We start from the raw sequence: 15010 nt of genomic DNA, 5'->3' as shown, positions 1-15010 counted from the left end.
TGGCCACTTTGGGAACACTCCTGAGATATGTTGCAATCGCTGGCAAGCTCGGCTGGGATTATTGATATCGAATTATATAATTATATTACATCTTTAAAGATTGGAAGATGAAGATATAAACCTTCAAAGATCTCAATGCAGGATTGTCAATAGTCTTGGAGTCTTCCATGCCTGTGTGTAGCTTGGGTTAAAATTCAAGGTAGTTTGATTTTAGTTTGCTATTAATTAGGTTAGTGCCCCGCGGGCCTCCCCCAGTGACCGTGTCGACCCACGCCGCTCCACCGCCCAGCAGCAGGTCACAGCCGTCGCTGTACCCGGCCCCCAGACCCAGCAGCAGGTCGCAGCTCCACCCGGCCCCCAGACCCCACCAGGCAGAGTCCCACAGCACCGCTGGGTCCTGCTGCCCACCCCTTACTACAGGTAACCGCAGCCAGTCCTCCACTGGATCTCCCCCTTCCCCCTCTAGCCAGACGACCCTAACTACTCCCCACCCATACATACGTACACTGGCCCCATCCCCGAACTCTACCTCCGCTGCATCGACAACTGCATTGGTGCCACCTCTTGTACCCATGCAGAACTCACTGATTTCATACATTTGACTACCAATTATCATCCTGCCCTTAAATATACTTGGACTATCTCTGACATCTCCCTCCCGTTTCTGGACCTCACCATCTCCATCACAGGAGACAGACTAGTGACTGACATCTACTATAAACCCACTGACTCGCACAGCTATCTGGACTACACTTCTTCCCACCCTATCTCTTGCAAAAAGTCTATCCCCTACTTCCACTTCCTCCGTCTACGCCGCATCTGCGCCCGGGATGAGGTGTTTCACACAAGGGCATCAGAGATGTCCTCATTCTTCAGGAAACGGGGCTTCCCCTCCTCCATTATAGATGAGGCTCTCACTCGGGTCTCTTCTACATCCCGCAGCTCCGCTCTTGCTCCCCCTCCCCCATTTGTAACAAGGACAGAATCCCCCTCGTTCTCACCTTCCACCCCACCAGCCAGCGGATCCAACAAATCATCCGCCAACATTTCCGTCACCTACAACGGGACCCCACTACTGGCCATATCTTCCCATCCCCTCCCCTTTCTGCGTTCCACAGAGACCGTTCCCTCCGTAACTCCCTGGTCCACCCGTCCTTTCCTACCCAAACCACCCCATTCCTGGGCACTTTCCCCTGCAACCGCACGAGATGCAACACCTGTCCCTTTACCTCCCCCCTCAACTCCATCCAAGGACCCAAACAGTCTTTCCAGGTGAGACAGATGTTCAACTGCACCTCCTCCAACCTCATCTATTGCATCCGCTGCTCCAGATGTCAACTTCTTTACATCGGTGAAACCAAACGCATGCTCGGCGATCGCTTCGCTCAACCCCTGCGCTCAGTCCGCATTAACCAACCTGATCTCCCGGTGGCTGAGCACTTCAACTCCCCCTCCCACTCCCAGTCTAACCTTTCTGTCATGGGCCTCCTCCAGTGCCATAGTGAGTCCCACCGGAAATTGTAGGAGCAGCACCTCATATTTCGCCTGGGCAGCTTGCAGCCCTGTGGTATGAACATTGACTTCTCCAACTTTAGATAGTTCCTCTGTCCCTCTCTTCCCCTCCCCCTTCCCAGATCTCCCTCTATCTTCCTGTCTCCACCTATATCCTTCCTTTGTCCCGCCCCCCTGACATCAGTCTGAAGAAGGGTCTCGACCCGAAACATCACCCATTCCTTCTCTCCTGAGATGCTGCCTGACCTGCTGAGTTACTCCTGCATTTTGTGAATAAATTAACATTAAATCCCCTCAGTTGAAGTACAGTTCCCACGTTAACCCATCAGCCAAGTGGAAAGTATTGCCTGTGTGAGGTGTGATTAGTAAGTTGCAGTTTACTAAAGGCTTCTGCCATGCATTCATCATTAAGTTATCCGCTTTGGTGATACTTGTGGATACTCTGAGGTGGACTCGCATTGAATGCTTGGACATTCTCCTGAGAATGCAGAAAGACCTCCGTTTAACAACTCTGGAGGGCAACATTATGACAACCCCATGCTCCCTCACTTGCAATGGGAGTGTCCCACTGGGGTCTGTACTTGTGTTGGCAGAGGGGGGTATAACACGAGTGGGGGTAAGTTGGACCATACTTGAGCCTTGTACTGAAACAGTGTTCCTGTGATAAGTGGGCCAATCTGTTTGTGCAGAGTTTGGCTCACTTTTGTACAGATATGGTGGGGTTTTGTGAACTCTCTGAAGAAGGAATGTAAATGATATTCAGGCTCTTCAGCACAGGGCCTGTTACAACTAGCTCTGTCCATACTTTCTATTCTTTAAACCTCTTGCACAATGAGAACATTCTGACTTTAGACTTGAAAGGTAAAATTCCTCGGCCTTTTAAGTGAGATTTCAGCACTTCTACGGTAGTTTGTGAAGAAAAGCACTTCCTGATTTATTCCCTGAAGCACCTAGCTGTCAACGAGGGGAAAATGTGGCAGGAGCATTGTGGCATCTGCCGTGGGTTAATGTAGCATTAAATACCTGTGCAGGAAGATCTCTAGCGTTCTTGAAGTCGTGAGTTGGGCCTTTATTGAGATGTGGATGATATTGACCAGTTCAACAAAGCGTTTGAGGTGCAAGATTGTTCAGTTTTCACTGGAAGGAGATTTTAGCAAAAGGAAGTACGACTGTAAAATTGTATTGAGGTGTGAGGAGTGATTTAGTATTGTGTAACAGTTGGATGCTGGTGATACAAGGAAGTGCAGATGCTGGTTCACATATCTGGGTGTTGGTCCCAGTCCCAGTGCCCGCGGACGTTCTGACGAATTAGTTGGTCGCTTTGAGCAGCTTTGGGTGGACTTCCTGTGGAGCTGAATGTAAAATCTGCTTTTACTGTGTCTAAAAGTACGTGGTATTATGGGAGGAGCGGAGGTACTCTGCTGCTGGGGTACAGCTCCTTTTATTCTCTGTGCAGAGCAGAATCATTTGACAGATTGTAAAATGGTTATGGCTACAGTTCAGGGCTGAACAATATCGGGAGCACACTGGCATTTTCAGGCAATTGCCGCGCACTGTGTTTGTGCATTTGCAGTAAGCACCTGATTCATCTTTAGGTAGACACAAAATGCTGGAGTAACTCAGCGGGACAGGCAGCATCTCTGGAGAGAAGGAATGGGCAATGTTTTGGGTCGAGACCCTTCTTCAGACTCGACTCTTCTGAAGAAAGGTTTTGACCCAAAACGTCGCCCATTCCTTCTCTCCAGAGATGCTGCCTGTCCTGCTGAGTTACTCCAGCATTTAGTGTCTACCTTTGATTTAAACCAGCATCTGCAGTTGTTTCCTGCACACTATGATTCATCTTTTAGTCTGCTGGCTGTCTTGTCTCGGGTGGTGTGTTGTAGAGGATTGTGCTCTGCCCACACGTTCAGTACACATGGTTGTACACGTTCAGTACACGTGGTTGTACACGCTCAGTACACGTGGTTGTACACGCTCAGTACACGTGGTTGTACACGCTCAGTACACGTGGTTGTACACGCTCAGTACACGTGGTTGTACACGCTCAGTACACGTGGTTGTACACGCTCAGTACACGTGGTTGTACACGTTCAGTACACGTGGTTGTCTCTCTTGCAGATGGCACAGTGTGTGACTAAAGTACACGTGTTGTACACGCTCAGTACACGTGGTTGTACACGTTCAGTACACGTGGTTGTACACGCTCAGTACACGTGGTTGTACACGCTCAGAACACATGGTTGTACACGCTCAGTACACGTGGTTGTACACGCTCAGTACACGTGGTTGTCTCTTGCAGATGGCACAGTGTGTGACTAAAGTACACGTGTTGTACACGCTCAGTACACGTGGTTGTACACGTTCAGTACACGTGGTTGTACACGCTCAGTACACGTGGTTGTACACGCTCAGAACACATGGTTGTACACGCTCAGTACACGTGGTTGTACACGCTCAGTACACGTGGTTGTACACGCTCAGTACACATGGTTGTCTCTCTTGCAGATGGCGCAGTGTGTGACTAAAGTGCAGCTGACCATTTCCTGTCAGGATCTGATGGACAAAGATGTTGGCTCCAAGTCTGATCCGCTGTGTGTCTTACTTCAAAACACTGGGGCTGGCGACCAATGGATAGAGGTAACATTGTTTAATGTAGCCTGTGTGTATTTTTCAAAGCTTTTGACAAAGCCCTGCATTGTAAAAGAAAAACCCCATGTGCTCCAAGGCATGAGCAAGACAGATCTGGTTAGTCCAGCGGTGGGATGCAAAGGCACTGTGGTGCTGTGGAGCTCTAGTCACCTGACCTAAGCCAGCACCTACCTGTCTGTCAGGTATCAATGTTGCATTCTCTCATTTGAAATAACTTCAACTAACTCTCCCCTCCTCCTTGCCCCCTTCCTCCGCCCATTGTTAAACGTTCTACAGTTCACCACATTGTATCCCACTTGAGATCACGGCTTCCCAAGCCAACATTGGTCCTCCCAGACCACTACCCTGCCGGAGGTCAGCTGTTATTGGCCCTGATTGGTTGTGGTCTGTTCTCACCTCCAACTCTTCACCCCGCTACTTTCAGTCTGAAGAATGGTCCCGACACAAAACGTCATCTGTTTCTTTTCTCCGGAGATGTTGCCTGACCCACTGGTTACTCCAGCACTTTATGTCTATCTTCGGTGATGGTTGGGTTTGGTTTGGCTGCAGTTGAGTTATGGTGGAAGTTTGGAGGGTGAGTAGACTTTGTCAAAGTGTTGGTCTCAGCTGATGCCGCACTATGATGCCACCTCAGAGGAAGCCCGACCCACCCCTGCAATGGAAGTGTGGAATAACACTGGGAAAGGTTCATAAGATCCATTAAGAAAGCCAGCAAGCACCATGGATTATTTAATATATGACACCTTGCTGGAACACTGCAGCCAGCTCGCTCTGTTGTAAAGACGAGCCCGTGGAGATGTGGCGTTTGCTGGCATTGGAGAGTTCCTGTCATGAAGTGACCTGGCTGGGTTCCTTGACATCCAAAACCAAAGCTGAGTGAGTGTTGGCTTTTTAGATTGAGAGAATGATGGGAAACTAACTCTTTGTTCCCCTGCTACAGCTGGACCGTACTGAGCGGGTGAAGAACTGCCAGAAGCCGGAGTTTGCAAAGAAGCTGGAAGTGGATTATTACTTTGAGCATGTGCAGAAGCTTAAGTTTGGCATTTATGACATTGACAATAAATCCTCGGCCACGAATGACGATGACTACCTGGGAGGTGTGGAGTGTACCCTGGGACAGGTGACTAGCTTTGTGTGTTGCTGGTTTATGCACCGTGCCCTCCTGCCCCCCTTCCATAGGCTTACTGGCATTGTGTCCGGTGGCCACACTTTGGGAATGGTGGCGCCTGCATGTGTGAAAATGCAAAATTAATTTCACTGTGCAGTTGCTCATGTGGCAAATAATGCTTATTTGTTTTTTGCTACCACTTTGCTGCTGTAACCCTGCAAATGTTCCCGTTGTGGGGCGAATAAAGGAGGGAGGGGGGTGAGGAGGAGGGTTGGATGCTGCACCAATGCAGGAGAGGTTTGGGCCCAATGGGTCCAATTGGTCTAGTAATTCTATAAAGGCTAAGGATGTTAAAACAAAGCTGAAAGCTTTGTGCCTCAATGCGAGGAACATTCGGAACAAGGTGGATGAATTGAATGCGCAGTTAGTTGTTGACGGATATGATATAGTTGGGATTACCGAGACATGGCTCCAGGGTGACCAAGGCTGGGAGCTCAACATGCAGGGGTATTCCGTATTCAGGAAGGATGTGATTGCCCTAATTTGAGGAAGGACATTATTGCTATTGAGGGAGTGCAGCGCAGGTTCACCGGGCTAATCCCCGGGATGGCGTGACTGACGTATAATGAAAGAATGGGTCGACTGGGCTTGTATTCGCTGGAATTTAGAAGGATGAGAGGGGATCTTATAGAAACATATAAAATTCTTAGAGGATTGGACAGGCTAGATGCAGGAAAAATGTTCCCGACGTTGAGGAAGTCCAGAACCAGGGGCCACAGGTTTGGGAATAAGGGGTCAGCCATTTAGGACTGAGATGGGGAAATTAATTTTCATCAAGAGAGTTGTGAATCTGAGGAAATCTCTGCCACAGATGGCAGTGGAGGCCAATTCACTGGATGTTTTCAAGAGAGAGTTAGATTCAGCTCTTAGGGCTAAGAGAATCAAGGGATATGGGGAAAAAGCCGGAATGGGGTACTGGAATGGGGCGGCACGGTAGCGCAGCGGTAGAGTTGCTGCTTTACAGCGAATGCAGCGCCGGAGACTCGGGTTCGATCCTGACTACGGGTGCTGCACTGTAAGGAGTTTGTACGTTCTCCCCGTGACCTGCGTGGGTTTTCTCCGAGATCTTCGGTTTCCTCCCACACTCCAAAGACGTACAGGTATGTAGGTTAATTGGCTGGGTAAATGTAAAAATTGTCCCTAGTGGGTGTAGGATAGTGTTAATGTAGGGGGATCACTGGGCGGCACGGACTTGGAGGGCCGAAAAGGCCTGTTTCCGGCTGTAGATATATGATATGATGATATGATATTAGAAAAAACAGGCAGACAACCGAATCCGTTTAACCTCTTTATTCTACTCACCCAGGTGGGAGAGTCTAGAAACCGGAGCGTTTAGAAACACTCAGGAAGCTAGTGTAGTCTCTCTTCCCGAATGCTAACAATTACACACATTTTATACCCTTAATACATGTGCCAGTACATTTCCGTTGCTACCTTATATGGCAAGTTTTACAATGTCCTATAAATCTTTATGTGCCCTTTAGGACCCCCATGTCCTCCGTGTCCTGTGTGACCTACATGTCCTCGGTATTCCCAGGACCAAAGAGCAGTCTATATGACCAAATGTTCCCCTTAACCATCAAAGGATGGTTAACCATCAAAGCCTTAAAGCCAGTTGCCCATATCAAAGGATACACTTAGCCATAAACCGCGCTTCCATGCTGACAACAGGATGTCCTGGCAACATAATCGAGCTGGAGCTTTTACACCTTTTTTACACCCCTGCAATAAAACCCACATGGCCACATTCGTAATTTGAGCCCTTACAGATCAGCCATTGAATGGCTCGAAGGGCCGAATGGTCTACTCCTGCACCTATTTTCTATGTTTCTATGATAGAGGAGGTGGGGTGGCATTGCTGGTTAAAGAGGAGATGAAGGCAATAGTAAGGAGACATTAGCTTGGATGCTGTAGAATGTGTATGGGTAGAACTGCGAAATAGCCAAGGGCAGAAAACGCTTGTTGGAGTTGTATGCAGTCCACCAAACAGCAGTAGGGAGGTTGGGGACAGCATCAAACAGGAAATCAGGGATGCGTGTAGCAAAGTTACAGCGGTTATCATGGGTGACATTAATCTACATATAGATTGGGCCAACCAAATTGGTAATAGCGCTGAGGAGGAGGATTTCCTGGAATGTATACCCGATTGTTTTCTAAGCCATTATGTAGAGCAGGGATCTCCAAACTATGGCCCACATCCGGCCTGCCACGAGATTTTATCCGGCCCGCGGCAAGCTGTTAGACGGTGGGGAATGGAGGCAGAAGCTGCCGGCGAAGGTTCACCGGAGAGCGGATCGCCGCCGACCCAGAGCCGGGACAAGGCGAGAGATCACAGCGACCCCTCGCACAACAAATCCAAGGAACCTTCCCTCCTCACCGCCGCCAATCACCCCGGGGAGAGGGGGGGGGAGAGGAAGAGAGTCGTGGTAGAGGGAGCAGTGGGTGAGAGCGGGAGTGCGGGGAGGGGGAGGGTGTCGGAGGGAGCAACACCCGCAAGTGGCGGCCTCTGACACCCTCCCCGCGCTCCCGCTCTCACCCGCTGCTCCCTCTATCCCGACTCTCTCCACCCCCCCACTCTCCCCCCCCCCCCCCACTCTCTCCCCCCCCCCCACTCTCTCCCCCCCCCCACTCTCTCCCCCCCCCCCCCCCCCCCCACCCTCTCTCTCCCCCCCACTTGTGGTCACTGTACTTTTTCTGTTTTATAAATAATTGTATACCTACGGTATATATATATTCCAATATTTCAAGCTCTTTTTAAAAATTGAATCTTATTTGTTGTTAATGTAAACTAACCTAATCTAACCTAACCTAGTTTAACCTTTCCTAATCTAACGTAACCTAGTCTAAACTTTTTTGAATTCATTTCTTTATTTTCTCCTAAGGCCCCAAAAATGTGCCAAATATATAATGTGGCCCTCATGCTCAAAACTTGGAGGCCCCTGATGTAGAAGAACCAACTAGAAGGCAGGCCATCCTAGACTGGGTATTGTGTAATGAGGAAGGATTCATTAGCAATCTTGTTGTGCAAAGCCCCTTGGGCAACAGTGACCATAATATGGTGGAATTCTGTATTAAGATGGACAGTGACATAGTTAATTCAGAGATGAGGGTCCTGAACTAAAAGAAAGCTAACTTTGATGGTATGAGACAGGAATTGGCTAGGATAGACTGGCAAATGATACTTGAAGGGTTGACGGTGGAGATGCAATGGCAAAAATTTAAAGATCACATGGACGAATTACAATTGTTCATCCCTGTCTGGCGTAAAAATAAAACAGGGAAGGCGGCTCAACCGTGGCTAACGAGGGAAATTAGGGAGAGTGTTAAAGCTAAGGAAGAGGCACACAAATTGGCCAGAGGAAGCAGCAAACCAGAGGAAGCAGCAAACCAGAGGAAGCAGCAAACCAGAGGACTGGGAGAAATTTAGAATTTAGCAGAGGGCAAAGGAGTTAATTAAGAGCGGGGAAATAAAACACTGAAAGAAAGCTTGCGGGGAATATAAAAACTGACTAAAAGCTCCTTTAAGTCTGTGAAGAGGAAAAGATTAGTGAAGACAAATGTAGGTCCCTTACAGTCAGAAACAGGTGAATTTATAATGGGAAACAAGTTAAACAAAGTACTTTGGTTCTGTCTACACTAAGGAAGACAAACAATCTCCCAGAAATACCAAGGGACTGAGGATCTAGTGGGAGGGAGGAACTAAAGGAAATCCACATTAGTCAGGAAATTGTGTTGGGTAAACTGTTGGGACTGAAGGCAGATAAATACCAGGTCTGCATCCCAGAGGTGGCCCTAGAGACCGTGGATGCATTGGTGACCATTTTACAATGTTTTATAGACTCTGGATCACTTCCTGTGGACTGGAGGGTAGCCATTGTAAATTCACTTTTTAGGAACGGAGGGAGAGATAAAAACGGAATAATAGACCAGTTAGCCTGACATCGGTAGTGGGGACGATGCTTGCGTTATTAAATTATTAAAGATGTAACAGCAGCGCATTTGGAAAGCAGTGACAGGATCGGTCAAAGTCAGCATGGATTTATGAAAGGGAAATCATGCTTGACTAATCTTCTGGAATTTTTTGAGGATGTAACAAGTAGAATGGATGAGGGAGAACCAGTGGATGTGGTGTATCTGGACTTTCAAAAAGCTTTTGACAAGGTCCCACACAAGAGATTAGTGTGCAAAATTAGAGCACATGGTATTGGGGTAGGGTATTGACATGGATATGGTTGGCAGACAGGAAACAAAGAGTAGGAATTAATAGGTCCTTTTCAGAATGACAGGCAGTGACTAGTGGGGTGCCGTAAGGCTCGGTGCTGGGACCCCAGTTATTTACAATATATATTAACAATTTATATAACATATATAACATATAACAACTACAGCATGGAAACAGGCCTGTCCGGCCCTACCAGTCCACGCCGACCATTCTCCCTGACCTAGTCTCATCTACCTGCACTCAGACCATAACCCTCTAATCCCCTCCTATCCATATACCTATCCAATTTACTCTTAAATAATAAAATCGAGCCAGCCTCCACCACTTCCACCGGAAGTCCATTCCATACAGAAGAGGGAATTAAATGTAACATCCCCAAGTTTGCGGATGACACAAAGCTGGGTGGCAGTGTGAGCTGCGAGGAGGAAGCTATGAAACTGCAGGGTGATTTGGACAGGTTGTGTGAGTGGGCAGAAGCATGGCAGATGCAGTATAATGTGGATAAATGTGAAGTTATCCACTTTGGTGGCAAGAACAAGAAGGCAGATTATTATCTAAATGGTGTCAGATTAGGAAAAGGGGAGGTGCCACGAGACCTGGGTGTCCTTGTACATCAGTCACTGAAAGTAAACATGCAGGTACAGCAGGCAGTGAAGAAAGCTAATTGCATGTTGGCCTTCAAAGTGAGAGGATTTGAGTTTAGGAGCAAGGATATTCTGCTGCAGTTGTACAGATCCCTGAGTATTGTGTGCAGTTTTAGACTCCTAATTTGAGGAAGGACATTATTGCTATCGAGGGAGTGCAGCGTAGGTTCACCAGGTTAATTCTAGGATGGTGGGACTGACATATAATGATAGAATGGATCGAGTGGGCTTATATTCACTAGAATTTAGAAGGATGAGAGGGGATCATATAGAAACATATAAAATTCTGAAGGGATTGAACAGGCTAGATGCACAAAAAATGTACCCGATGTTGGGGGAGTTCAGAACTAGGGGTCACAGTTTAAGAATATGGTTAGGCCATTTAGGACTGAGATGAGGAAAACCTTTTTACCTAGAGAGTTGTGAATCTGTGGAATTCTCTGCCACAGAAGGCAGTGGAGGCTAATTCACTGGATGGATTCAAGAGAGAGTTGGATAGAGCTCTTTTGGCTATTGGAACCAAGGGATATGGGGAGAAAGCAGGAACGGGGTATTGATTTTGGATGATCAGCCATGATCATATTGAATGCCGGTGCTGGGTCGAAGGGCTGAATGGCCTCCTCCTCCTCCATGCTATCTCCACACTGACCAGGCCACATTTTGTGGGAGTGGAGTGTCACCATGCTGTAAGTGTGACTACCTCCAGCAGACCAGGGAGCATGATGGTATTGCTCGATGATGTTACAATGACAAAGTGGAGACCTGAAAGGCTGGAACAGTTCCCCTTGGGATCAGGGAGATTCACCACAGGTTTCTAAATGACAACAGTTTTCATGCTGAATAGGAAACTACTTTATTCTGACAGTGGAGTCAGAGGCAAGTGGCAATCAATTATAAATTGAAAGTGTGCACCACCAGACTTCTGAGAAGTTCTTTCATAAGCAAGGGTACTGTCCGATTCTCCTCTACCCCATTGTGGACATTAGACTTTGTCTGTGGAACTGGTGCTCTACAATGCTGAGAACTATATTCTGCACTCTGTATCTTCCCCTTTGCTCTACCTATTATACCTGAGTTTGGCTTGATTATATTTATGTATAGTATTATCAGATTTGATTGGAGAGTATTTTAAAAAAGGGTTTGCCCTATACCTCAGTATGTGTCACAATAATAAATCTAAACTAATCAAAGTGAGAGACTTGGAGAAAAACAAGTAAAGGTATGGGGCTATGTTGAGATCATGTAACAGTGGGGTTTAATTTGGGACTGGGATTGATATCTGGATGTTGGGAGGGAGAATGGCAGTCACTCCAGTATTATATTGATGCAGAGGTTGTCGGGAGAAGGTGAGGCCTTTGGGATTGATGTGCTGGCCACTCTATTAAAAACGTGTGATTTTTTTTTTTTACAGATAGTTTCAAGTAAAACATTCACTCGACCACTGGAGCTGAAGAAAGGGAAGTTGGCAGGAAAAGGGAGTATCACGGTGAGTAAAAGTACAATATTCATCCACCCCACTGCCCTGTGTTGCCCCTCACCCTCACCACCCCACGCACCACTCACTTACTCACTCACTCACTCACTGTCTTTGAATCTCAGGGAAGTGTTGCAGGTAGGGTTGCCAACTTTCCTACTCCCAAATAAGTCAAGTCAAGTCAATTTTATTTGTATAGCACATTTAAAAACAACCCACGTTGACCAAAGTGCTGTACATCTGATTAGGTACTAAGGAAAAAATGAAACATACAGTAGCACGCAAACATAACAGCACATACAAAACAGTTCACAGCGCCTCCTCAATGAGCCTCAAACGCTAGGGAGTAGAAATAGGTTTTGAGCCTGGACTTAAAGGAGTCGATGGAGGGGGCAGTTCTGATGGGGAGAGGGATGCTGTTCCACAGTCTAGGAGCTGCAACCGCAAAAGCGCGGTCACCCCTGAGCTTAAGCCTAGACCGTGGGATAGTGAGTAGCCCCAAGTCGGCCGACCTGAGGGACCTGGAGTTAGAGAGGTGGGTTAGAAGATTTTTGATGTAGGGGGGGGAATGTCCAAATAAGGGACAAAGGGTGACGTCACCGCCCCATGTGACTTCACCCAGTCAGCGGCCACGTGCTCCCGCTCCACCAATGGCGGCCGCCGGGAGGCGGGTTGCTACGCAACCTCCATCAGGCGGCACCCGGCCCTCTGGGCCTACACTGTCCGAGCCTACAGTGTCCCCCGGGCCTACAGTGCCGTCCGGGCCTACAGCGCCTTCCGGGCCTAATACGGGACAAGGGCGGTCCCGTAAGGGACAAACAATTTAGCCCAAAATATGGGATGTCCCGGCTAATACGGACAGTTGGCAACCCTAGTTGCAGACCTCACCTGCGGCTTTGTGTGGAAGTGCTGTTACTTTATCGTTCTCTCCACAAAGTGGGAATCAGATAAATCAGTGTGTTATCTAAAGTCAATATGTTGTATATATTGGTCTGTTTCCTTTTTTATGCTTTGTAACAATTCAATCTTATCAGTCGTCATGGTGTTTTTATGAGTCACGACTGTAAAGAACTAACTTCAGCTTCATGAAGATTTTGTGGTTCATTGTAACTTTATGAAACTCATTTAATAAAACGAGTTAGCCCACCACACAAATTAAACTAGAAATTCAAGGCAGGCACTAATCTTTGATTGAGGAAGCGGTGTTCCTACAGCACTCCATGCTCTTGAGATGTTGGAAGGAACTGCAGCTGCTGGTTTACACCGAAGATAGACACAAATGCTGGAGTAACTCAGCGGGACAGGCAGCATCTCTGGAGAGAAGGAATGGGTGACCTTTCAGGTTGAGAGTCTGAAGAAGGGTCTTGGCCCAAAACATCACCCATTCCTTCTCTCCAGAGATGCTGTCTGTGCTGCTGAGTTACTCCAGCATTTTGTGTCTATCTTCTGATGCTTGAGGTGTTGGGATGATGCAGGGGGAACCTAAACCCACCTAGCAAGAAAATCTCAAAATGCAGATGTTAGAAATGTAAACATTTCATCAGGAAATGCAGGAACCACTCAAAGTTAGTCAGAATCTGGGATGGTAATAGGTGGCGGTGGGAAGGTGCTATGGTTAGTAAGTTTGTGGATGATGAGAACGTTGGTGATGTTTTGGATGAGGGGGAGTGTTGCCCAAGGGCAACAGAAGGTTACAGACCACAACTAAAGTTGCAGTGTCCCTTGCACGAAGGAATGTGCGGGAAAGCCGAGATGGCGCCCAAGCCAGGTAGCTGTGTGTGTGTGTGTGTGTGTGTGAGTCACAGAGGTGGATCTGCATCACAATCACTCCACTCTTTGAAATCTATTCCAATAGCAGCATTTCTTACTTTAACTATGCTACTCAAGTCGTTCCTTTTATCATGTATGGTCTTCCCGCTGACTGGTTAGCACACAACAAAAGTGACAATAAACTAAACTCAAACAATGTTCATAGTTCTTTGAAAGTGGCAAAATAGGTGGATGAGCTGGTTAAGGAAGCATATGCTTGCATGCCTTCGTAGGTCTGGGCATGGAAAATAAATGTTGGAGGTGATGTTGCCACATGTAGTGGTTCGGCCACTCTTGGACCACTGCATGTGTTTACGTTGCCCCACTATAGGAAGGATGAGATTGCTCTGGAGATTCACCAGGGTGTTGCTTTGATAGGATGACATAGGTGGATAGGTGGGGCTTGTTTTCCCTGGAACCAAGGAAGCTGAGGGGTGACCTGCTGGAGCTCTAAGAGGCATGAATAAGATAGATGGCCAGAATCTTTTTTCCATGATAGAGGTATCAAAACCAAAAGTTTATAGGCCTAATGTGAGAGGAGGGGGTTTTCAAAGGCATGTCAGGGGAATGTTCCTTTTTGCAGAGAGAGTGGTTGCTATCTGGAATTTGCTGCCAGAGATGGGGGAGGAATCAGATACAAGCACAATGTTTAAACCACGTTAAGACCAGTGCCTGAATCAGCAAGGCTTAGAGGAGTACGGATAAATGCAAACTAATCAGATTTGCGAAGATGGGCAAGCAATCAGCATGGACTAGGTGGGCTGAAGGGCCAGGTTCTGTGTTGTACGAGTCTGTCTCAATGAAAGGAAAACAGTTAATGTTTCAGCTCTGAGATCTTCGTCATAGCTGTTTCACATCTTATTTGACTGAAGAAGGTGCTTTACTCTGAACCTAATGCGTAATATCGGCAGCACTGGGAATATTCCCTGCCAACCGTGGATTCACTGAAGCACTCCATGGGGAAAATGACATTGAAATATTCTGTGAGTATTTATGATGCATACTCTGATGTGAATCTTTGTGATCCTTGTGTCCAGGTTGTAGCTGAAGAAATGAACGATAAAAGATTAGCAGTTCTTCAGTTGGAGGCCAGAAACCTGGAAAATAAGGTAGAAACAAGGAGCTGCAGATGCTGGTTTACAAAAAAAGTCACAATGTGCTGGAGTAACTCAGCATCCCTAGAGATCATTGAGAGGTGATGTTTTGGGGTCAGGACCTTTCTTCAGACTTGAGTGGAAAATGAGGAGCTGTGTTTAGTGTGGGTGAACCTGTCGCCGTATGTGGGAGAGTGATGGACATTGGAGATGGTGGGCTGGTCACGTGGACTGTGCAGGCCTCTCACCTCACTCAGGCAGTGTCAGTGCTCTCCTTCCAGGCCTCACAGGAGATGCAGGCACCACCAGAAGCTGAGAGGATGATCCATCCTGAGACCACCTGGTTGCCCTCTGCCCTGCTCTCCCATAGCATGCTTTACACTCTTCCAACACAGGTAGCAGTGCAACGAAGCCCCCCTGCCATTCGCAATCATCAAA

General features: G+C 47.4%; 1 protein-coding gene across 5 annotated transcripts in view; it reads left to right on the top strand.

Moving 5' to 3' along the window:
• Positions 1 to 15010, top strand: part of LOC144604332 (copine-1-like) — a 103203-nt gene that overhangs the window by 63950 nt on the left and 24243 nt on the right. For all 5 annotated transcript variants that reach the window (XM_078418590.1, XM_078418588.1, XM_078418586.1 and 2 more), the window contains 4 exons: positions 4018 to 4149; positions 5102 to 5281; positions 11607 to 11681; positions 14516 to 14587. In XM_078418590.1, the coding sequence (XP_078274716.1) occupies positions 4018 to 4149; positions 5102 to 5281; positions 11607 to 11681; positions 14516 to 14587 (459 nt within the window). The remainder of the gene's footprint in view (positions 1 to 4017; positions 4150 to 5101; positions 5282 to 11606; positions 11682 to 14515; positions 14588 to 15010) is intronic.

Source organism: Rhinoraja longicauda, chromosome 22, assembly GCF_053455715.1.
Source record: "Rhinoraja longicauda isolate Sanriku21f chromosome 22, sRhiLon1.1, whole genome shotgun sequence".
NCBI classification, from domain to species: Eukaryota; Metazoa; Chordata; class Chondrichthyes; order Rajiformes; family Arhynchobatidae; genus Rhinoraja; species Rhinoraja longicauda.
This window is presented reverse-complemented; position numbering and strand designations above follow the sequence as displayed.